General features: G+C 35.7%; 1 protein-coding gene and 1 long non-coding RNA gene across 2 annotated transcripts; one reads left to right on the forward strand and one right to left on the reverse strand.

Annotated features, from left to right (window-relative positions):
- Positions 1-520: 520 nt before the first annotated feature.
- On the forward strand, positions 521-16,983 carry LOC125646940 (INO80 complex subunit D-like). Its single transcript, XM_048873601.2, has 11 exons — positions 521-789; positions 3,124-3,383; positions 3,540-5,059; positions 5,222-5,333; positions 5,638-5,856; positions 6,887-6,990; positions 7,181-7,314; positions 7,429-7,600; positions 7,777-8,073; positions 12,208-12,300; positions 12,699-16,983. The coding sequence occupies exons 2-11, from the start codon at positions 3,163-3,165 to the stop codon at positions 13,826-13,828; spliced, it is 4,002 nt and encodes a 1,333-aa protein (XP_048729558.2). The 5' UTR covers positions 521-789; positions 3,124-3,162; the 3' UTR covers positions 13,829-16,983.
- Positions 16,984-19,050: 2,067 nt separating this feature from the next.
- Positions 19,051-23,603, reverse strand: LOC125646954 (uncharacterized). Its single transcript, XR_007359941.2, has 3 exons — positions 23,513-23,603; positions 20,835-20,998; positions 19,051-19,387 (listed from the first exon to the last, which is right to left on the reverse strand). It is a non-coding gene; the product is annotated as an uncharacterized LOC125646954 (long non-coding RNA).
- Positions 23,604-23,792: the final 189 nt, after the last annotated feature.

Genomic DNA, 23,792 nt, shown 5'->3' on the forward strand with positions numbered 1-23,792 from the left:
ATTTAATGTACAGTACAGTCTGGAAAACTTATGACAATTTCTATATTCTAAAAAATTAGACTTGTCAAAGTTACAAGTTCTTTAATTTAAAGTAATTTTCTTTGAGATAAAACTGCTTGTAACAGAACACCAGGATGGTGTTGCTTTTCTTCATGATAAATAGGTCTTTTTTGTCCATGGATTTTGTAGAAAAATTTTCCGGGCAAATGAAAATCAAGTTGCAACATCATTTTGGGTGGTTTTCTTTTTTTCCTGTTGGCTCGATTATATATTGCAGTAATTTCACATTTCACTGATTTGAAAATATATTATTATACTTTACTTCAATATGACCTTAGGTCTTATGTAAAAACTTACAAGTTTATAATTCGCCCGATACATCAATTCATCACCCACCCCCCACCCATCACAATTTCCCCCTTGTACGCCCCTGATGACCCGTTTCCGTTTTAACCAATGAAAATTCTTCTTACAAACGTTTCCTATAGATCAAAATGTATGTTCTCAGGGTTCTATTTAATTTCGGGATAAATTCATCGTCACAATTATAATCATCTTATAGGATAATCAACATTGTGTTATTTGTATCACATTTCATGAGAGAAAACTAAGTATAACTGTTCACGCTGCCCGAATTAATTTTCCCACTTGAGCCCCATTAGGCCTTCCTTTTAATAAATATTCATAGTTTACAGGAATAACTCGGCAGCCATTTTGTTGGTAGACATTTGCAATATATAGATATAGCAATAGGGACAACATGATCAACATTACCGAAACGATGTGAAGGTATGAGGAATTATTTGATACCAAAAGCGATAGTGTAGAGTGTGATGAAATCGGATATTTCTAACGTGAAATTTTTGTGAGAGAAAAAATTATGATATTAGAATTGATGAAATTATGGGTAAAGGCGAAAGAATATCGATCGATTTTAAGTGAAATCTATTTAAAATTTTAATGATAAGAAATTTTACACTTTATTTAACCTTTGAAATGTTAGAAAATTTAATATATTTGTGATAATGTGTTAAAGATGGGCACAATTTTCGATATTAAATATAACTTCCGGTAGTAATGTTTACATTGTCATTTTGAACATGTGAAGGGTGTTTCTGCAAGGAGCAAGACTGTGACTAGTATATCGTAGATAAGTTCTTTATGCCGTATAAATTCATGCTATGCAAAGTTTGCAATGTTAAACTGCGATTTACCATATCCATTTCTTAGTTAGGAAACAGAGGAAATTCTAGTTGCTGTATAGCATCATCAACGTATCCCAGCTATTAGTCAATTATATAATTATATGATTGTTTTATTTCGAAAGGATGGAAATCAATGTTTGTTAATCATTAACTTTACTTTGGAAATCTTTTTTATCTTTGAATTTCACTTTACTTCAAAATTTACCGTCAGTATGTTTACTTACAAATATGGCATTGGTTGGAAACATATTGTAATTGATGCAATCATTGGTTCACGATATGTATGCAATGCTATCAAGGATAAGAACAACAGAATGCAGAAACTCTAGGTCTGATTGCCTATTATTGTTTGCAATTTGATCCCGAAGGGATTGGGGTTTGAATAGATCCTCAGTACCCCTTGCTTGTCATAAGAGGTGACTAAATGGGGTGGTCTTTCAGATGAGACCGCAAAAACCGAGGTCCTGTGTCACAGCAGGTGTGGCACGATAAAGATCCCTCACTGCACAAAGGCTGTAAGCTCCGAGCATAGCCAAAATTTTGCAGCCCTTCACCAGCAAAGGTGATGTCTCCATTTGAGTGAAAGATTCTCGAGAGGGACGTTAAATAATATTTAATCAATCAATGAGTGATTTTTCAATAGGGTTCTGTGGCTTTAGAATTTGGAAAAATTGTTGACATTTTGGTCAATTGGGAAAAACCTGTATTACTGTAAATAGGCTACAAATTGATGTCATTCTTCCTTTGCTCTTAAAATTTTCAACTACTATTCTATCTAAATCATCTAGATTATGATGCATCTTTGTCACGTCATACATATTTACTATTCCCATCAAACTTATTTTCCAACAAATATGTTCTTGCTAGTTTTTATTTTTGGGAAATGTGCCCGTTAAATTGTATATTAAAATTGGTAAAAAAAATTATGGGAAAAGGCCGATATTCGAATCTAAAATGGGTTTTAAAAAGTCACTGATCACATACTTTCAAGTGTGGACGTTTAGCATACTTGATTCTTAACTATCCAGCACCCTCAGATACACTGGCGATGACTGGCAACACACTTTACTGTGAGCCGGAATTGTGCATGCACCCCGCCAAATGAGCTGACTGAGTCAGGAGATTTTGATAGGGACAGGCAGCTTTCCAGCAGGCGTCCTTGTAGACAGTAGTATCGAGAGTGGCTTATTCTAAAACAATGCTTTTAATCCAGGTACACTGGTGAAATAAACATGATTTGTAGAAGTGTTGGCCTTTTCTATGCCAAATGTTTATTTGATAGAAAGGCAACATTTTATTGTAATTTAGCCAGGTCACTTGATTCGGCTATACCTGGCTTAATTTGATTCGACCAGATTTAATATCAGAATCGAGTAAGTTGTGAAACATCATATATCTGCCCGTTCATGGCTCGGATTTCCAAAGTTTGCATGCTGAAGAGAGATATCATCTTCAGATAACCTGGAAATCTTTTTAATGGGACTGCTATGTACATGTTTTCTTTTTGAGTCAGAAAAACACTATACACTTGGAGAAATTGTCCATCCTTGTGGTAGGCATTGCGAGTGTTATAATTATTACAGCTGATGTGCAGCTGTCTAGAGTACGAATGAAGTACCCGGAATTCCTCGGGTCTCTAGCATCAATTTAACTCACTTTGTGTGTGGCCTTTGGGCCACTTACCGTGTTCACTAATTAAATTAACTAGATTGCATATGGGGGCGGGGCGGACAAATCCCGATGACGGGGGCAAGTGGATTTCCTGGTCGGGCAAGTGAATGTGTAGGAAACATTTGGGCCACTTACTGCATTCATTTATAGAAATAATTAGATCGTATGTATATCCGTGCATAAAATTACAACATTGCATGTTAATCATTGTGTCTACAACAGCATTTTTTGGGGTATATTTTTTCAGAGTTCCTAACAAGTTTCAGCACCCTCCATTGAGGAGATAATGTATGAAGGTAAAAACATTCACTACACGTCCGGAGCTGATCACAAACCTCTATGTTCATTCAGTGCCAAAATATGTAATCAGCACCGCCTCAATGGCTATGGCTTCTGTGTGCGGCACATTCTGGAGGATCCCACAGCACCGTTCAGGCGGTGTGCATATGTGGCGAAATCCAGCAAGCAGATGTGTACACAGGCAATACCACTGCATGAAAAACGAGAGTGAGTATCAATGCAAAAATACACCACACAAATGTTTGGTTGCAGAGGAAATTTTTATTTAATGAATGATATACTTGCACATGTTTATTAGAGCAACTATTTATATATATGTGTACTTTGCATGTGTGTTTTCTACCTGTTTGTTTTCTGCTACAGATACTGTAACAATCACATGCAAGTCCTGGGAATGATTCCAAAGAAAGAGAAGAAACAGAAGCCTCCAAAAACACTGCAACAGGTATCTGCAGTTCCCAAAGAAAAACTACCATTCAAAGACCGGGTCTCCCGATTCAACTCGAGCAAACTGAACAGTAACGCGCTGGGAAACGATTTCAGAAGGCTGAGTAAGGTTCTAAAAAGTGATGTATTTAGTGCCGAGATTGAGGATATAAATGATCCGTACGCTTTTCCTGATCCCAGTGGCGAGGACAAAAAGATTACGACAGTTAATACTCTTCTGCCGTCGTCCAGCCCCTATCATGAGGCCCCCTTGTCTGTTGGATCTCAGGGTTCACACGGCTCTAAGTCGCCAGGAGATGCTGGTATGGGTGTTTCCTCCATTGCAAAGCTTTATCCAGAGCTTGCAGAAAAGCTAGAGAAAATCAAACCGAAGTTTGACTCAGGAAACAAGACCAAGGAGAAGGGAAAGGCCAAAAGCTCCCGAACAATGAATAGATTACAAACCAAAATTGCTCAGAATAGAATCAAAGATAAATTAAAACGAAACCAAGAATCAAATTCGCAATCACAATCTCCATGCTACAACTTTAATAACTCATCCTCATCAAGTGCTGTGAATCACTACGATTTCATTGACAGGACGGTGCCAAGTATTTCTACAGATGTTTCACCACGCCCCCAGACACAAGGAGTTTTAAATTCCAGTAATCATAAAAGAAATTCGCTACCAGTGTATGTAATGCCACATAGTGTGAATGGTCTCCCTGACACGGCAACAAATTTAAACCTCCAGGGACAAGGGTTTCTTCCTCAAGGAATCCCCCATGGGATGCCTCTGGAATTGTTACCTGGAATGCCTAACTCAGTGCCAAAACTACCACAAAACTTAATCAGCTCTGAGATGGTTATGGGTCTTAATAGTTTTCCAATTCCACAGGAACAAATGCATAATTATTTAGGGTCAACGCCGCTACCTCTCACTTCAGCTGTTGCTCATCTGTCCACTCAGAATTCTGTGAAAGAGAAATTATCAATTATGGCAGGGGAAACTCCAAAGCAAAAAAATCTTCAGGAAAAAGAGAAATTTAGTACCATGATACCAAGTAAACAACAACCCCCACCAGTCCCCCCTCCCCCCACATACTCGCAGTCTATAGCCTCTGGGTATTCTCCCTCCGTCACGACTGCGACAGAAATTAAAACGGAGCCACAACCTCCACAGCCGGTGCTTGGGGTACCCCCCAGAGACTTTCCCCCACCTCCCCCATACAAATGTAAGCCTGTAAAATCTGCCAAGTCCAAGAACTCTTTACACGCTGTGTTTGGATCCAATGTGATAAAACATCTCCCAGCATCAGCCATTTCAAGACCTCAGAAATTCAAGATGGAAAGTGATTACACTGTGTTGAAGAAAAGATTCAAGAAAGATCAGGTTGTGAATTATTACAAAGACATAGTAAACCACAAAAAAGAAAGTCATGATCTTGTAGGAGCAGGTAGGATACTTTATCATTGTATTATAGTGTACTATAATTTAAGAATGTTAAGAGTGAAAGTTACCTAGTGCATTTACAAACTCAGTGGTGTTTAAGAATTTCCAAGGCATTGAAGATTGTGTCAAATTGTATACACGAATATGTGGGTTGTTTTTTTTCCAGGCTTTTACTCCTCAGAAGAAACTAGTGATTCTGACAGTGAAGAAATGTTGTCATGGCAACCAGATTGGTTCTCTCCTTCCTCAGATGAGGAAATGCCAGAGGATGAGGAAGAGTAAGCGAATTGAATCACATTGACAAAATGTTTTGCAGTTTTAAGGAAGATGTCCAACCTCTTGTCCAACAAAGAATATTTACATTTACCTGGCATATATTTCTTCCTTGTTATATCTATTATATTGGAAAATGCTTAAATACATTGTAATTATCTTTTTTAATAGGAAGGAAAACAATTGATATTCAAATCTTTATAAGGTGTGAAGTAATTTTTAAGTAGTGTAATGCTTCCTTATGTGAGAGAATCAGTTTACCATTGATGTAAAGATAAGATGTTTATTAAATGCATCGTTGATATTTAGAGCTGCAGATATTCTTAGAACAACCAAACTAGCATTGCTGAGGGCTCGGTTAAGGAGGCGGTGCTTCCAGTACAGAAAGTCCCACAAGGCAAACCACCATCATCACAAGTCTAAAAATAGTACAACTCTAGCACTCATCGAAGCCTCCAGAGAGGGGCCGGGAGCAATGGTGGAAGTTGTGAGGGAGATGATGCACAAGCAGGACAAAATTGTTGACAGGTATATTTTAAGATTTTTCAGGCATCATCAAACATATTACTAGAAATTATTGAAGACGAATCCTGGGCTTGTGGTTTATAAGCAGCTTGAGTCCCATGAAAATTTGATGAGTCCCATGAATATCTAGTGAGTTTCTTTTTATAGAAAACAATTAAAATGGAAGCAGTACAAAACACATAAATTTTAAGATCTATTTTTAATCATTGGCGACTTGGCCTTGGACGACTAATTGTCCACGCCAACAGAATTATCTCCCCGAATCTCCTATCATCACAACAACCCTATTCAAAATTAAACAGCATTTTAATCAAATTATCATTATGATACAATAAATGCGTACTAGTTTTGTTTGCCGATGAATTGAAAAACCTACCAAGTTTACAAACTACGCTACTTTCGATTCCATTAAAAATTGCTACCGGAAGACAAATATTTAAATATAGATCCTGATTTGTAAAACAAACAAATAAATAAAAAAAATAAGAGTGAATAACTGCCAGTAACAAAACGTTCTTCATTTTGCATGTTATCTAATTATCTTTTGAATATTATATTCTAATTCGCACCTAATTGACTGACGCTAAACAAACAAGTCGGATTGGGACACTGAATTTGGTGGTATTATTTCGGTTCACTAAAGCGTAACATTTTACCTAGATTTTTCCTACTACAAGTTTTAATTAATACACAATATCAGGCCTTCTAAAAAATATTATAATTTTCACTCGGAGTCCATGACCGTCACTGACTCGTCCGCGGGACTCGCCATATCAGACAAACTTGCGTCCCAAATGAATTTTCTGCGTCTAGGACGCAGATTCTTGCGTTAGTGACAACCCTGTATATAATGCCAGATTCAAAGGCATTTTCAGTCTATGTTGAACTTTTGCTTTCATGCAGATGCAATTCACTGCATTTATTAATTACTGTACATGTTGTAAAGAGATATGAAAGTTTGCTAAAATTCTCTAATTAAACTTTATACAGAAGGTTACTATGATGATATTTTCTGTCTTTTATATCTTGTCAGCTTTAAGAAGCAAGGGCTGGAGAGACGGCAATGTTGCTACAAATTTGAGGATGATGATCAGTGTAAAAATGCCGTCCTGCCCTACACCAATCACTGCTTGTCTCGTATCCTTAACTTGTATATCATCACCATTCTATTATGTCATAGAGATGTTTCCTTTTAATTTTAATGAAATGTAGAAATATTGAGGCTCTGTTGGGAATAAAGTTTATACAGTGCATTTCAAAAGTTAACTTGGGAAGAAAGATAGCATTACAGAGAGATTTTTAAGTTCTGTCCTTAACAACTATGTAGATATTATGTATAATGTTGATCAGCAGCTCTTTGATTACTGCACAGCTAAATTTGCAGACAACACACAGTGTTGCACACCAGTGTTTGACATACGCCACGAGCTACCACTTTGTATGGAACATGCCATGAAAGCTGTAAGTATAACAGTAAATAAAGTTTGGCTGATAATTCAATACTGACAGAATAACAGGTGTCTGATGCATTTAAGGGGAATTTCTGGTTTTATTTAACACCTCTTATCCTTGTAGGACAATTACTCAAAGGACCAAGATTCGGAGTCCAAACAGAAGCGTACCAGGAAAAAGACAAAGCCATCAGCACTGACCAGGCCACCGAGGAAAGGAAAAAAGAAAAAGAATGCGCGTAAACCCCCCAGGCCACAGAAACCGTCTCCGCCCAGTGAGCCTACTGGAATCATCGGTAAATCTTGTTGACTCAAGTTGTTAAAAAAGTTGATATTTCTTAAATTTGACAGTATTAGCTGGCCTATTGACATGATGGGGGAGAAAACAGTGATATTTGTGTCCATCTCTAGAAGTAATTGAAGTTCGATTTATTTTGAACTACATGTACCCGAGAATCTATTTACTTTGTAGGGATGCCAGTGGCGGTCAGAGCAACAGTTCCAGAGCCTCCCCCGGTCCCAGAGCCTCCCCCAGTGGCTGAACCTCCTGTCGCACCTGTCAGTGGAGGTACCAATCAGTATATCACACCGCAGCCAGAGGAGTCCATAAAGAACACAGTGTCCCCCATGACAGCTCCCCCTAAACCTCAGAACAGCCCCCCAGCAGCAGCTGTGGGCGGGGCAGTACAAGTAACAACCAGACCGGAGAAAACCTCCCTGTCAGAACTGTCCGAGAATATGCTGGGCGGAGTGGATAGCTTTAATACAGGTTTGTACTGATTGCTCTCAAATGTGTTACCATTGTACAGTGTATATCTAAAGTTTAAACTTCGGGTAGCTTTTTCATGTTATCATTTTCTTAACCTTCATACCAACGTTCAGCAAAGAGGGGCACCTTATAATTTCGATAAAGGATATTCATATGGCAGTTAAAGACCGGCAATTGGGTATAAAAGCAGCCAATCGGTGAAAATGGTGGAATATATGAATTTTCTGGTCACATTCAGATTGCAGCACTTATTTTGCAAAGATAAAGATTAAGCTGTTGTACTGAAATTTTAAAATGGGTATACTTGTTCCCTTCATAACTGTGCATATATTGGCCATACTTGTATCTATTTTAGATATAAATTCTCAGGCCAAAATTAAAAAGTAGTTTGTTTGCCATCGCACGACCGACCCATTTTTAACCCCCCGACTTGAAAGTTTTTATTGACATAATTTCAGCCATGTTTTTTTTTCCCCTCGATTTTCCGACTTCCGTTTTTCTTTCAAGTTCCTATCCGCGTTTGGTTCATCTTCACAAGTCAAGGGTTGTTGATTCGTTACCTCGCACTAACCTAGGCCCTTGACATCAGTCACGGTTTGGAACAGGAGATGACGCAATAAGCTAAAATTAAATCATCCAATGAGATTCTTCGTTTAAGATGCAAGTTTGGAAAAAGCAAAAACAGAAAGTAAACAATGGTCTTCGTGGGGTACTTTTCTTAACATCAAGAACATTGCGTGTTGTTTTTATTATGTAACGAAGTAACTAATCAATAGCCCTTGACTTGTGAAGATGCGTTTGGTTTTGTTTCTAGTTTTGTTCTTTGCAGCGTTTTGTAAATCGCCGTAATTTTAAGCGCTCAAATGATCGATTCGGCACATGGCATACTGGTAGATTTTTATCTATCCGACAAGGTATCAGTCGATAATTATGGACACAAACAACAGTGTCCGATGAAAACGTAAATGGGTGCCCCAAATTCGGAAATGCCCGCAATTTACCGAAATGCCACCAGAAATTAATCTAGTTATCGAAATACCACCTAAAAGTACCGAAATTCCCCTCGAACTATATACATTAATGCATATTAAGTTTATATATGTTAATCTTTTATGATAAAACGATATTAAAATTGTGATGGTAAATTGAGGAAATTCAATTCATATTGTGTATTGTGCTGGCATTCACGATGTTTCAAAGAAAGATAACTCTAGCAAAATTACCGATGATTTGCCCCCCATATACAATATTTGTTTGAATTGCAAAATATATCTGAATGTTGATTTAATTCAACTTAAGGAATGTATATATATATATAATGATTAGGAAATAATGGTTGAACACATTCTTCTAAATGAAAGAAAAATAACATGAGTTACCCTCCTTAAATTGACACAAATCCTAATAACATGACTCTTTTTTATGTTATTTTTTCTTCCGACATGGTATTTTATACATTGATGCAATCCCATATCTTTCAATTTAACTTTAAAAAATTGATTCAAAGGGGTATTTCTGGAGGCATTTCCGAAATTCGAGGTACCGCCGAGCAAGGATTTCTGTATCAGAAATCGTTTGACCAACATCATTGAACATGAAATTGTGTTGAGTTTATACGAATAATGTTTAAGTTCAATAACAATGCTACCAAGTTTCAGTTGCATAATACATTCATGTTACATTGGCCATTGAGAGTAAAATCATGGCAACCAAGACTCTAGACAAATTTGGGGAATAAACCAAAACAATAGACATATTCAAGACCCCCACAAAACAAGTAACATATCAGAATAACAAAATGATATATGAGCCATACACAAACTAGACCATGAAGTTAAAACTACACTTTTTAGAGAGGTTTCTGACAGTTCTGCAAGTAATTCACTGTAATGGGATTAATTCATCAAAAGAACACAATATATAAAAACAGAGTTTTGATATTCAATATATTTTCAGCCAAAAAAAAAAAAACGCTACCGACCGACCCAATATTTTTTATGACCCTCGGGTTATGGCAAACCAACATTTTTTAAAATGTGGCCTCATGAAGTTTTAATTTTGGCCTCAAAAATTTTAAGCAGGGCTAAATTTGTATTTCAAACTTGAGATTGGCAGTTAGTGGGTGTGATAATCTTTTGTTATTGTTTACACCAGATGTTGACTCACATATTGCACGAGCATGCTTGTCTAGTTCTAGATAAGAGGGATTGCACCAAAGGAAACATGTAATCAAATCACTGTATAACGTGGGAAAAAAATACTTACTCACATATCATTGGTAAATCCAGATTTTATTTTTTTAATTATATATAATCACATTCCTATAAAAAAATTGGTTAACTTTATAAAAATGACTTATTAGGACTGTTCAGTCTGATCGCTGTTTTAGGGTTTTGCAGGATTGCCGGTACTTTTTCTCGAATAATGTCAAGCATGATGTTTTTCTGATTAAGCAACAATCTCCTAGACCAGTTGTGTAACACCCTTTGTCTCTCACCAATGATGACAAATGTCCAATTGATCAACCATCACTCTAAAATTACTCTCAATCTGGACTCTTACATGTGAACATTACAATGTCAAAAGAGACAATCACAGATAGTAGGTCTCCAAATATTATCATGGACAGTGTTTCTTAATAATCCATCAATGCACATGTCCTCCATTGCACAGTTACAATTCCCCCCCCCCCCCCCCCCCCCAATTCTTCTCATAATTGAAAGGTACCAAGAGGAAAATCATAAGTATTAGTATATCATATATACCAATATTTGTGTATATTATCAAAAAACTACATGTTTTTAAAAGACATGGATAAAAGAATGATGAATTCATTTTGTAGTTCCTAGGGTGAAGTTTTGTTAAAGTATAAACATATCCTTTCAGTGCCTCACAAATCGAGCAGAGTGGTAGAAAAATGCTGGAAAACTTTAGTTTATTTTGATAAATCATGCCAATCTCCCTGTTCAAAATATCGTCTGCTACAGAGCACGTGTAGAGTCAAGCATCAGACTGCTGCTTCTTCTGATAACACTGCTAAGCCCTGCCCTCTTGCCATATATGCTTAATTGCTGTAGGGGTGTACATTTTTCTAGGTCATTCCCAGCCTTTAAGAAAACCTTCTATAGAAACAAAGGCCAGATATATTCAAATTTCATATGTGCAACTTTTATATTATTTTGTTCAAATCATGGTACATATAGCCAGGGCGAGGCTACAGTCGAGATATAAAAATTTTTTTTTGAATGAGAAGGAAAAACTTTTGATTGTGTTCTTAAGAGAACACCATTGTCTGATGGCCAGTTATTTTCATGAATCATAGATTCATGTTTCTTCAATTCATAACCCAAAGAAGATGAAAGGTCCAAATTTGGGATCCAAAATCATGAATTATCATGAAAGCCTTTTCATGTAGTGTAGATTTGTGACTTTATAGTGTTGGGTCTGACACAACAGGATTTGAAATTTAATTTTAATTTAGAACTACAGAGTTGCGTGTTTTGAGAAAAGAGTGTGAAAATGACAAAGGATGATTAGCGTGTTCGTGATGTAGATGTACAGCTGTATATACATGTTAGTGATGTAGATGTACAGCTGTATATACATGTTAGTGATGTAGATATACAGCTGTATATACATGTTAGTGATGTAGATGTACAGCTGTATATACATGTTAGTGATGTAGATGTACAGCTGTATATACATGTTAGTGATGTAGATGTACAGCTGTATATACATGTTAGTGATGTAGATGTACAGCTGTATATACATGTTAGTGATGTAGATGTACAGCTGTATATACATGTTAGTGATGTAGATGTACAGCTGTATATACATGTTAGTGATGTAGATGTACAGCTGTATATACATGTTAGTGATGTAGATGTACAGCTGTATATACATGTTAGTGATGTAGATGTACAGCTGTATATACATGTTAGTGATGTAGATGTACAGCTGTATATACATGTTAGTGATGTAGATGTACAGCTGTATATACATGTTAGTGATGTAGATGTACAGCTGTATATACATGTTAGTGATGTAGATGTACAGCTGTATATACATGTTAGTGATGTAGATGTACAGCTGTATATACATGTACACAGTATATATCTTTCTTTTTTATTATAGAATTACCATTGGAGCAAGCCTCCAAACTTCTTGAGGAACCTGATTTTCAAGATGTCTTCAATAAACTTCCAGATGAAGCGTTTAATTTATTTGGTAAGGACAGATGAGACAGTTTGATTTATTTGGTAACTAAGGACAGATGAGACAGTTTGATTTATTTGGTAACTAAGGACAGTTGAGACAGCTTAAAACATGATAGAATTATTGAATACATTCTGTGAAAATTTCATTGGTTATTTTGTGTAAAATATGCTGCTGTGTAGAGTGCATCCAGCCCCATGTAATGTTTAGTTATGTAGAAACACCCAGCCCCATGTAATGTTTGAGTTATGTAGGAAACACCCAGCCCCATGTAATTTTAAGTTATGTAGGAAACACCCAGCCCTATGTAATGTTTGAGTTATGTAGGGTACACTCGGAATAAAAAATATGGGAGATACAGTAATATTTGTTTTTGTCATGTTTTAATTATATTTAAAACATTTTTGCAGGCAAGAATGGAGACTTTAATCCGTCTAGTGAAGAATTTGAAGAACTTGAAAGGCATCTGGCAGCTGCTAGTATGGATGTAACGAATGCTCAAAAAACATTTGAAAACTTTGATCTGGATTTAGATGAAGAACAATTAAAACAGATTCTGTTCGGTTCTGGGAATAGCTCAACAAACAGTGGGACAATGGGTGGCATCATCAACAGAGAGGACCAGGAAAGTATCAATGCAATCGCTCGAAGCTTGTCAGCTTCTGAGCAGTTGTTACCAAAGACAACTGTGTCGGAAACCAATATTCCATTTTCTGGTGCTAATGTTAACAGTTACCAGACTGCGGGCGTCACATACGCCCAGGTTGCTGGACAGGTAGTGACCCCTCCAAATAAGATGGTCACTCAGAGCAGTGTTATATATACAAACAATTCACAGTACTCACAGTTCCAGACACCTCCTAGTTATGCTGCTAGTCAGGCTATGAACAACTCCACACCGCCAGCATATTCTGTTAGTCAAGCAATGGCGAATCAGACACCGCGAAGTTATGCTGTTAGTCAACCACTGGTGAATCAAACACCACCAAATTATGTTGCCAGTCAAGGTTTGCCAAATCATTCATACCCTCAACATATTACACTACAAACGTCACAGATACGGTCAGCTGGAACTCGGTCACCCATGTCAGAAGTGTTGCCAGAGGGGTCCACTTCATCCGGGACATCAGACATCAAACAGCAAAATAAAGTGGTTCCACAACAAAGTGTAACACAAAACAAGATGGTTCTAAACCAATTACCAGAGCTGGCAAACAAGACCCAGGGTCTACCTGTGTCCCTGCAGGGTTCTGTACCGATGGCCCAAGCTCCCTGGGCCATCAGTTCCGGGCAGGTCCCGGCTTATCAGAATGGTTATCCTATGCCTGGAATGTATCTTCAGGGAACAGCTGATATGATGACGAACTTGAAGTATAACATGAATGCTCAACACGCTGAACACATGAATCAGGTGGGGGAGGGTGTGGCACAGCCTCATCATGTTCCGCACCCTCCCACGGTCTCCCTGCAGGGGATCTCGGGATTTACTCACCAGCAGTACGCTAAATCGTTTACAGCTTCCAGTGGCAATGGCTCTTAACACAGAATTATAGACCAAGAAGTTCATATTTTTTGGTAAAATAAAATATTAGGTTTGTTGACTGGTTTGAAAGTACTGTAGGCAATATAGTTTTTTTTATGGAAATATTTTTAAGAATTATATTTTTCTTTGGGAAAATTATTAACCTGTGAAGGCTTGATATATATATGTAGGTATATTTGTATGTGTAATGTAAGATGTGTTATATGTAAATATGTACCAATGAATTTGAAGATCTGATTGTTTGTGATACTGTTTTAAATTCTTGTGTTGTAGTACATGTACATTTATGTGATTTCATTGTTTGTGCCATTCCATAGATCATCATAGTTTTATATATCCCTCATCTTTCTATTTGTAGTGTCAGATTTTTTTTATACACAGTTTTGCATTTGAACACAAAAACTTAAGGACATAATACAAATGTTGAAAGAGGCTAATTCATGTTTGAACATGGATGTAAGATTACAACTGCATTTGTGAGAGAGACTAACATACATGTTGACAGTGTTCGAACCACACATGAATCACACTGAAGCCTAGAAAATCACCGGCTGTGTTGCAGATAGCAGTTTGATATTGCTCACTCAGATCTAAAATTATGGTGGATAATGTCCCCTGTCCAGTACAATATGAAAGTAGGAAACAAAGAATGCAATTTTTATTACACTGAATATTGTTAAGCAAGCACAAAATATTAATTTTGAAGAACGTTACAAAGCATCTTGAATACCTGTATTTATGCTTATGAGAATATGTGCGTAAAACAGGTTTATATATACTGCAGGTGTAAAACCTGCGCTGATGAAATTAATACTGCTAAATTGACAGGTATGGAGATAAATGCCACCTTTGTCAAATATTTCTGGAGAGTATTATTTTGTTATTGTTGTTTGTTAAATTGTGTATTGCCAACAAGAGTCTGAATTCGCAATGCTTGTTATAGTATTTCTGTTTTACGTTGTAGCGAGTTTATTGTATTTAAAGATATTGAAGCTAAAACAATTCGGGTCATTAGTACAGGGATAATTTAAAACCAATATTTACTCTGCTATAATTGTACATCTGGCTTATCTATTTAACGTATTAATCAAATATAGGCAGCTCTTTGTTATGAAATGGTTGTAATATTACCATTGCATTGTATTAGTTGAGTAGGAAAATCGTGTAATTCTTGTGATAGCAATGTGATGGAACACATTTAGAACAGCTGTTAAGAAATGATTTTGTTGGTAGATGGCAATTAGCACAACGTTAAATTGACTGATTTGCACAGATAACATATAGTGTATTGTATTACACTCAGAAATTGTGATATTTCTTAAGACTGTTACATTGTTAAAATTTCAAAATCTCACTTTTTAAAAGTCTTAAGTAGAAATCTTTTCTAAATTCCATAATTTGAATTTTTTCTCAAAACTTTTGAAGGTTTTGGTAGAGTTGAAGTGTTTGAACTGTAACATGCATACCGGTATACAATGCGACGAAAACGTGGCGCATAATGCAGGAAAATGTAGCATAGAATCATAAAAGGATCAAGTTTTGCGTGCAATCCTAGCAACCATGTTTTAGACTAGAATCTTTTTTGTGGAGTGTGCCATTATCTGCATTTCAAGTTGCTGACTTTTCTTTTGGGTCTTGTCAATAGATTTTTGGGCAAAATTTGTGCATTATTCAATACATGTAGATGGAGGGGAAAAAAAACAAACTTCGTTTGAAAGGCATTTATTGTTTGAAGCTAGTGTTAATTAGTACATGATTGAATTGTACCAAATACAGCACTTAATAGTCTTTAATCAACATGCTTATGATAGGTAGAACTTGTTCTATTGTAACAGAGTCAAGTGGGGGAAATGAGCAATTTTTTGATCATCATTCATCATGGTTTTACATACAAATTCAGTGCAATAGCCTTTTGTAGCTTCTTTAGTTTTTGTCTTCTTCACAGACCATGTCATGATGTACTGCGACCGTCTTAGGCATCTCTTTAATAATAGTGTGACAATTTTCTTTACAACAAAATATCAATATTACACCATACAATGCACAGAAGTTGTCATAGAATTGACCCCTTAACACAAAAATCTCTAACAACTTACAACTTTATCTAAACAATTTTAAAACAATTTTTAGGGACAAAATTCTGAATTTAAAAAAAGATTATTACTAATAGTTCATATACTATCAAGCTGCATAATGATTAGTGATTAACACCTACAATGTGTACTGTCAATGAATAAAACAACCCGGGGCACACTGATAATATCCAATATGGACGTATGATTAGTACATAGCAATTATGTGATTTTCAAATATTTCGATCTCACTTGATATATTACCTTTTTTATTTTCTGTACAATTCCTTTAACATATTACTAGAATTTACATGTACTATGGCAGTCAAGTATGCTTATCAAGATTTCAAATATTTTTCATTTGTTTGTAAAAAGCAGATTTTATAGCATATAAAAGCAGTGAAATTTGTTTATAGAATGGGCTCCATGTTAAACTCTTAAATTTTTTATCTTTGTAAATTTCAAGTAACTGGGATATTACTAGTACATTAACAGCATGTCGAAAAGGACTTTCCATGCTGCAAAACATAAATTTTAGTAAGTTATTTTGGATTATTATATCGGGTATATTTGTAAAGTGGGTTAGCTTCAAAGAAAAATTTAACAACGCATCTTCCGACAAGTTTGGTAATATTTTAGCTCCAGTGTTTAAATTTTGAAAGGGCTCGTGTCGTTTTAATTGGGTGCATGTGTGTGTTGTATTTTTGAGACTGCAGTTTGAGAGATGAATGCATAACATAGATGTAGATTAGAGTTTTGTACATATCATTGTTGAAATTCATAAAAAAAGAAATCATGAACATTTTACTTCAGTATCTGATCAAGTGGAGACCAGGAGACTTTTTTTTTTGCTTTGGATTAGAAACAAAGGGGAGCTGCAGCCCATTTTTATATTGTCATTTTGTGATCTGAGGTGTTTCATGTGAAGAAATTTGTATATTGTGTGAATGTTTACTTTTCTGTGAGTGGAGAATATTCTTGTTTTATTGAAGTTGTTATAAAGTTGTTGTAATTATATAAATTATAACATTATTGTGTTCAAAACATGACCTAAAAATCTAATAACAACTCTGAAATATCTATACATCTTATTTATAAATCAGTTGATCTACCAAGTAGCTGTATATAAGGAGAATTCTGATTGGCTAGAATTCGGTACTATTCATGCAGGTTGCAACCAGAGGGCATATACAGTCAAACCTTGTTATCTCAAACTCAATGGGGCCGAGAAAAAACAAAGGATTCATGGATGAAATACTTAAAGAATAAGTGGTTGGGATTTTCAAATCACTTTGACATCCATGGTATTCGAGATACCGGAGTTCCACTGTACTTCCATTTAAAATCGAAAACTTTACCCAAAAGTATTGAGATAACATACACTGTACTTTGATTGAATCCATAGTCCAGGGCTTATACCTTTATGGAAGGTACATAGAGAGGGTAGAGTAGAAGTCAGCCAGCCTAGTCCGTCTTCTGTTTAATGATGCAGGTTTCCAGTTAGTCTAATGTTGTCATGGCCCAGTGCCTACAGGCTGGAGCCTGTGTGTAGTTAGTCTAACATTGTCATAGGCTGGAGCCTGTGTGTTCATGCATTGACAGTTTTCCAAACTTGTTTTTTTATTCGTGCAGCTATTGAATTAAAATTTATATCAATGGGTTACAGTTTAAGCTTTGTTGTCCTACTTTTGAAAGTTATGACCTTGAACTTAATCAATTTTAGGGATTGTGCAGGTTTTTTTTTAGAGTTATTTCCCTGCAGCTTAATATCAATGAGTTACAGGTAAAGTTTCAGTTTGGGCTTTGTTGACCTTTCTTGAAAGAGTAATGAACTTTGAAAATTATACCACAAAAAAAAAAAAGGGGGGGGGGCTTTGTGATGCTTGTCATCACAATATCTAGTTTGACTTCCACAAGTGTTAATATTTCCCATTGCATTTTCACCCTTCCTTTTACATTTGGTGCCATAGACCAGCCCCTGGAACTGACGGGTGAAAATGCCTGCCACGGGATAAAGATCCATGGTTGATATCTTCAAGGTGTGAAGATATTTAAGGAGGGAGGAATGTGGCGGTCAGAGGGGTTCAATCACCTGTGGTCAAATAGCCAAGTTGGTATAACACCCGACTAAAGATTCAAGGGGCTCCAAATTCAAATTCCACTCTGTTCCGTTGCTATTTCTTCCTTATCACACACAATTCGAAGATACAAGCTTGATATTATAAATAATTTCAAAAACTGTCACGGGCCGAGAGAATCGCAAAGTCAGTGATACACAGGAGTTAGTGCCCTTGTGCTTTGCAATTTCTAAGTGACATATATGCATGTAATAAAACCATTTCTGGGAATATAATGCTAGAATTTATGATATTCTTTAGAGTTATCAAACATATAAATGTTAAAACTTTCATCACTAAATATTAAAAGGGTTATCTTTTTTTGCACATTTTGAGGTGAGCTACACACATTGTACCAGTGTCTCCCCTCTCCTGATATTTGACAGTGGTCTAATATATGTAGGTATTTTAGCTCACCTGAGCCAAATGTTCCAGTGAGCTTGATTGATCAAAATTTGTCTGGTGTCTCATCTATAAACTTTTTACATTTTCAACTTCTTAAGAAGCACTGGACCAGTTTTAACTGGGAGAGATTTTTCTAAGTTGCTAGAACTTGTCACCAATCTCTTTGTATATTTAATATGTTCAAATCAAATCAATTTTAACCATGCTACAAAGCATCCTCGAGTGAAGGAGTTCAAGTTTATTCTAAAGAAGGGCAATGCCCTATTCCATGGGGGAGATGATTAAGAAAAAATTAAAATGGGGTGAGGCATGTAAAAATAATCTTTTAAGAATCAACACAAAAGAAAAGCTGAAACTTGTTTAAAATATTATCTATTTAAGATTTAAGTTTGTTCACACCATGGCCATAGTGGCCACAATAAGAGGTTCAAAGTCTATCATGGGGAATATCTTTGAAGAAAAACAGACTGTCAAATCAATATGCAATTTTTTTTATATACAATTACTTGGAGTACTACAGATTAACACATTTAGTTCTAGTCAAAATTACAGATTACCTGTGGAGGTATATTTAATGCATACTAAAACTAAAAGTTGACTGTCAATACTGCACAACACAAAAAAGTTTTGAATTTTAGAACTTTATTCGGCATAAAAAACGACAAGTTCTCTCTTTCCTTCCTCTCATAGTTTAATGAAACCAGTAATGTTTAACCATGATGATTGTGGTCTAAAAGACTTGTTCCTTGAACATATTTACAATATAACATCACAGCACTTATAACAACTATCACACTGACTCTCGTACAGATCTCGGGAATATAACTCACACCATTACTAAATATCAAACACACTGATTTTTCATTAAAACCCAAGTCTCTCTCGTTCTGCTTTTTCCTGTAGTTCTGTCATTCTTTCAGCTTCCTTTCTTTTGTGTTCTTCAAGGAATTTTGGTTTATCAACTGAAATACACAACAGAAAGATGCTATTAAAACCATGAACAACAATTTCAATTGGCTTAAATTATATCTACACAGTAAAATGTTTTAATATATCAGAATATGTTTGAATCTCATTTTGATAAAGTCCTATACACACGCATCTTTTTTTCAGTTAGAGTCGTGCCCCTAATTCCAGTATATGGAAATCATACACCATCATACTGAGAACTAAGATAAGACTCTCAGTCCAACATCAAAACTGTATGAAACCTAGAGAATATGTTAAAGGGCTCGTAAAATAGAGAAAAGTTTTCATTAACAACTGCTTAAACAAATTTTGGATATCAGATGGCTTGAGAAAATATGAAATGGTTGATTGGTTGGTTGTTAAATGTCCTAGCGAGAATTTTCCCCTCAAATTGAGACGTCACCACCTGTAGGTGAAGTGCCACAAATTTAGACCTATGCTTAGCGCTTACAGCCAAAGGACCTCTGTTTTAAGGTCATCACCCAAAGACTGGTTGGTAATTCCCACTTCTAAATGCTGACCGTTTGGCAAAAGAGCAATCACTACATGTCTTTGACGAGGTCATGAAATGAGCAGAGGCTCAAACTCACGACTCCCAGTTTATGAAGCGAATGCTCTACCGCTGATCTACCGCGACAGGTTCTATGAGAAAAAACAATACCATCCCCAAAAGAAATAGAAGCTTGAGGAAATGGCGATGGATTGAAAAGATAAGAAAGCAGGCAATTTCTATCAAGTGGAGGCACTTCAGTGGAACCCACAGAGACAATAAAAAATACCTTTAGAAATGTTTAAACATCGCAGTGAAGAACATCTGTAAATGACACTGTGACCCTGAACATGCTGAATGGAAACATTCACGATGTGTATGTAAGGTGTGAAAAAATAACTCCAGGTATATGTCGAGACAAACCTTTTACCCTAATTTGTAAAAACATTCAAAAATTAAAATCTACATGTATGCACTATTCATGTACAGGTACATATCTTTAATTACCAAAGACTGGTAGCCATGGACAAGTTTGTCAAGGTATTGTCAACCTTGTGTCTACAGACATATAGACAATCCCCCTCCACTACCTAACACAATCACAACTTCATTGCAGGGAGTATAAAAACCACTGTAAAACTGAAGAGTACATAATGCCTGACCTTACCTACACTTTTCAATATCTACTTATCAGAGCCACAGGGTTTTGACACAATCAGAGCAAACTTGTGTATACATACATGTATAGTGTAATATTTCTATTATACATGTACTATATATACACAAGTTTGCTCTGGTTGTGTCAAAACCCTGTGATCAGTGCTATCATCTGACACTAGTCATCTCATGATGAAATTCACCTACACTGACAAAAATCCTGTTTGTTTTGATTTATTAAAAAAAATATATATTAATTTAAACATTAAAAGGATTTTAAATGCATTACATACCTTTCATATACCCAATCACTCGTAGAACTAAAAATCCAGTTAAGAAAACGTACGACACATGCAATGCTCTGACAGATGTGTGAAAAAGTACATCATACACTCTATGTCTCGTCCACTTCCTCGGAGGTCCAATTCTTTTCATCCTTGTAAAAATTACTGATCTCCTGCAATAGTAAATCAGTGAAAATTCACTAAATTAAAGAAGGGTTGGGCGGTCAAAACCGCCCCCGGTTTTAACTAGTGGTTTTAACCGTCCCGGTCAATACTCCCCAAGTGGTCAATACTGGTCAATTGTGATTTAAACTGTCCATTTTCCTATTTTTGTACATTTCTTATAAAGATAAATTAAGTCTTTTCATTATATGGATCAATTGTTGATTAATATTTTTCATTAGATAATCAAATGTAATTTCATAAGTTTAATATATTTGGTTTGCTGAAACTGACCTAAATATCTTCAGTACCTACCAGAGGTTCACAGTTCTATAGCATAGCTTGAGGATTGGGAACAGACCTCTTAATACATGTACCTAGACAGATTAAGAATAAAAGGTAGCTGGACATTACCTGAGCACAGGAAGCAGAGTTGACAGGTGTTAATAAGCATAGGCTGGGACCAGAGATGACCAGTGTGCCTGTTATTGTTATAAAAACATCACCAACACACCACCTCAAATGTTTATTCAACAGTTAAAATGAAGATTGATGAAACAATACTTATATAGGTACAGTGTAGTTCTCTTGTTAAACTAAGGAATTTGAACAGAAACTTTTACATCTTCCCCAATTCAACAGAGTCATTTGTACATTATTTATTTAATATTATGACTTATAAGCACAATTATAAACTGATAGTGCATGTTATGAATTACTGTGACAGTATTTACCATAATGGTCACTTAAACATTTAAAATAAATAATACAGACTATAATGACCAAATAATCTTCAATCGACCAGTATTAACCAGTATTGACCAGTATTGACCACCGGCCCGGTCAATATTCATATTGACCACATTTTTGCCAACCCTGGTTAAAGATTAGATTTACGGGTTCAACTTGATTGTATCAGAAGAGAAACTTCCATGAAACTTGATAATTTCCTAGAATGGATAAGACCAAGAAAAGTTCTGACAGAGATATATATATATATTTGTGGATTTGTATAGATTGACCGGCTAGAATCACAGAAAGGTTCTGACAGATATATATATATATATATATATTTGTGGATTTGTATAGATAGACCGGCTAGAATCACAGAAGCAACAGCAGCATGGATGTTTAAGTAAGCCCATGGATACCTACTTAATTTACATATATAGAATAAAATTACTAAAAAAAAAAAAAACCTTGCATCCAATAAGGAGCACCAAATGGGTACCCACAGGCTTTAGTATGTGTTGATGCTGCTAACAGTAATCATGCTATACAAATCTAGCCTACAAATCAGTACAAGTATCAGTCCACAATACTTCCAACCTGTCAGAATCTCCCGGCACTTTTACCCTGAAAATTACTGTAAATGTATTACATTTGGCTGTGTATTCTATTTAGCGCCTTTGGCGGAACGCAGCTTCCGCTAAATCAAGTACGCGTTAAATGCCATCCGTAAATCTAGATGTTTAAAGTAATTCAGGAATGCGCTAAATCAAATCTACACTAACTTGTTGAAAAAACGATTTCCGCCAAATATCGTACACGCCAAATATAATACGTTTACAGTATCTCATACTACTTGAGTCACTCTTCTCTGTACTAAAAAAAACTTGATCCACAACTACTAGAGAAGACATGATTGAGACTACAGGCATACTCTGTCATACCATGTATCCCTGTACATATCATTAGCTGATTATTGTGATTTGTATCACATTGTGAGGTACTGTACTATTGCAGCTCTACAAGAATCTTGAATAGTTAGTGTAATTTGACTTAGTTTAAGGTGGATCACTTCACTCTGAAATAGTTTCTCAAAACAGTACGAATTGATTTATTCATAAAAGATATGATGATATAAGTATTTATGTCAAAATGGCAGAAAATGTGCAAATTTGGATAAAAACATGTCAGATTTTTAAAAATATATTTCAACACAAATGAACAAAAGACTCTAGCGGATTTGAACTCGAGATCTACGGTTTACCAGCCCAATGCTTAACCACTGAGCTATGATGATTGACAAACAAATCGATTGATACAAATAATTTCACAAAACATTTAAATCTTTTGACGTAGTGTCTTAAAGAGTATAAGCTTTAGTGTAGTGAGCTACTTTAAGCACGTATTTCAGAAATCCTATTTAACACGTAGAGATTTAGTGTGTCACATTGAAACAACAATGGTAGTTTTTAATCTGTTTATGAACATTCCTCCGATTGCATAATACTAAACTGCTAACAAGCCAAGAAAAGAAAAAGGAACGTGTGCCTCTAACAAAACCTTTTACTTTTATACCGTAATAAAACCCATGAGAATTCATCCAAGTCTATAGCCTATGAAATTTGAAACGCAGTAACTAGTCATCAATCTATTCCGAATTATCTCTAGTATTATTTATTACAAACTGCCATCTCCTGACTGGGATTCAAAATCGCAGTTATCATATGGTCAAACTAAAGAGAGAGAAACATTATTGGTTTTTTAAGTGAGCAGATAACTGTGTATTAGTTAGGTACCTTGCTTCGAAATCCGTGTGCTTGTTCGTTCTTACACAACAATCTGTATCATGACAGCGCTTGAACTCTGGACCACATAAACGTTTTTCTAAATATGTTGACTAAATAACGACAAAAGGAATATATCCTAAGATTACTCCAAGTTCATTCAAATAAAAAATAATAAACTTTTGAGTGTTGCTTTGATATTTTAGTCATGGATTGCTTTATCATTTTAATCAAGATGGTAAAGTTTGAGTTCGCTGCTCACACGTTCCGGAGGGTTCTTTACACAAATCAC

This window comes from Ostrea edulis, chromosome 6, assembly GCF_947568905.1.
Source record: "Ostrea edulis chromosome 6, xbOstEdul1.1, whole genome shotgun sequence".
Classification (NCBI taxonomy): Eukaryota; Metazoa; Mollusca; class Bivalvia; order Ostreida; family Ostreidae; genus Ostrea; species Ostrea edulis.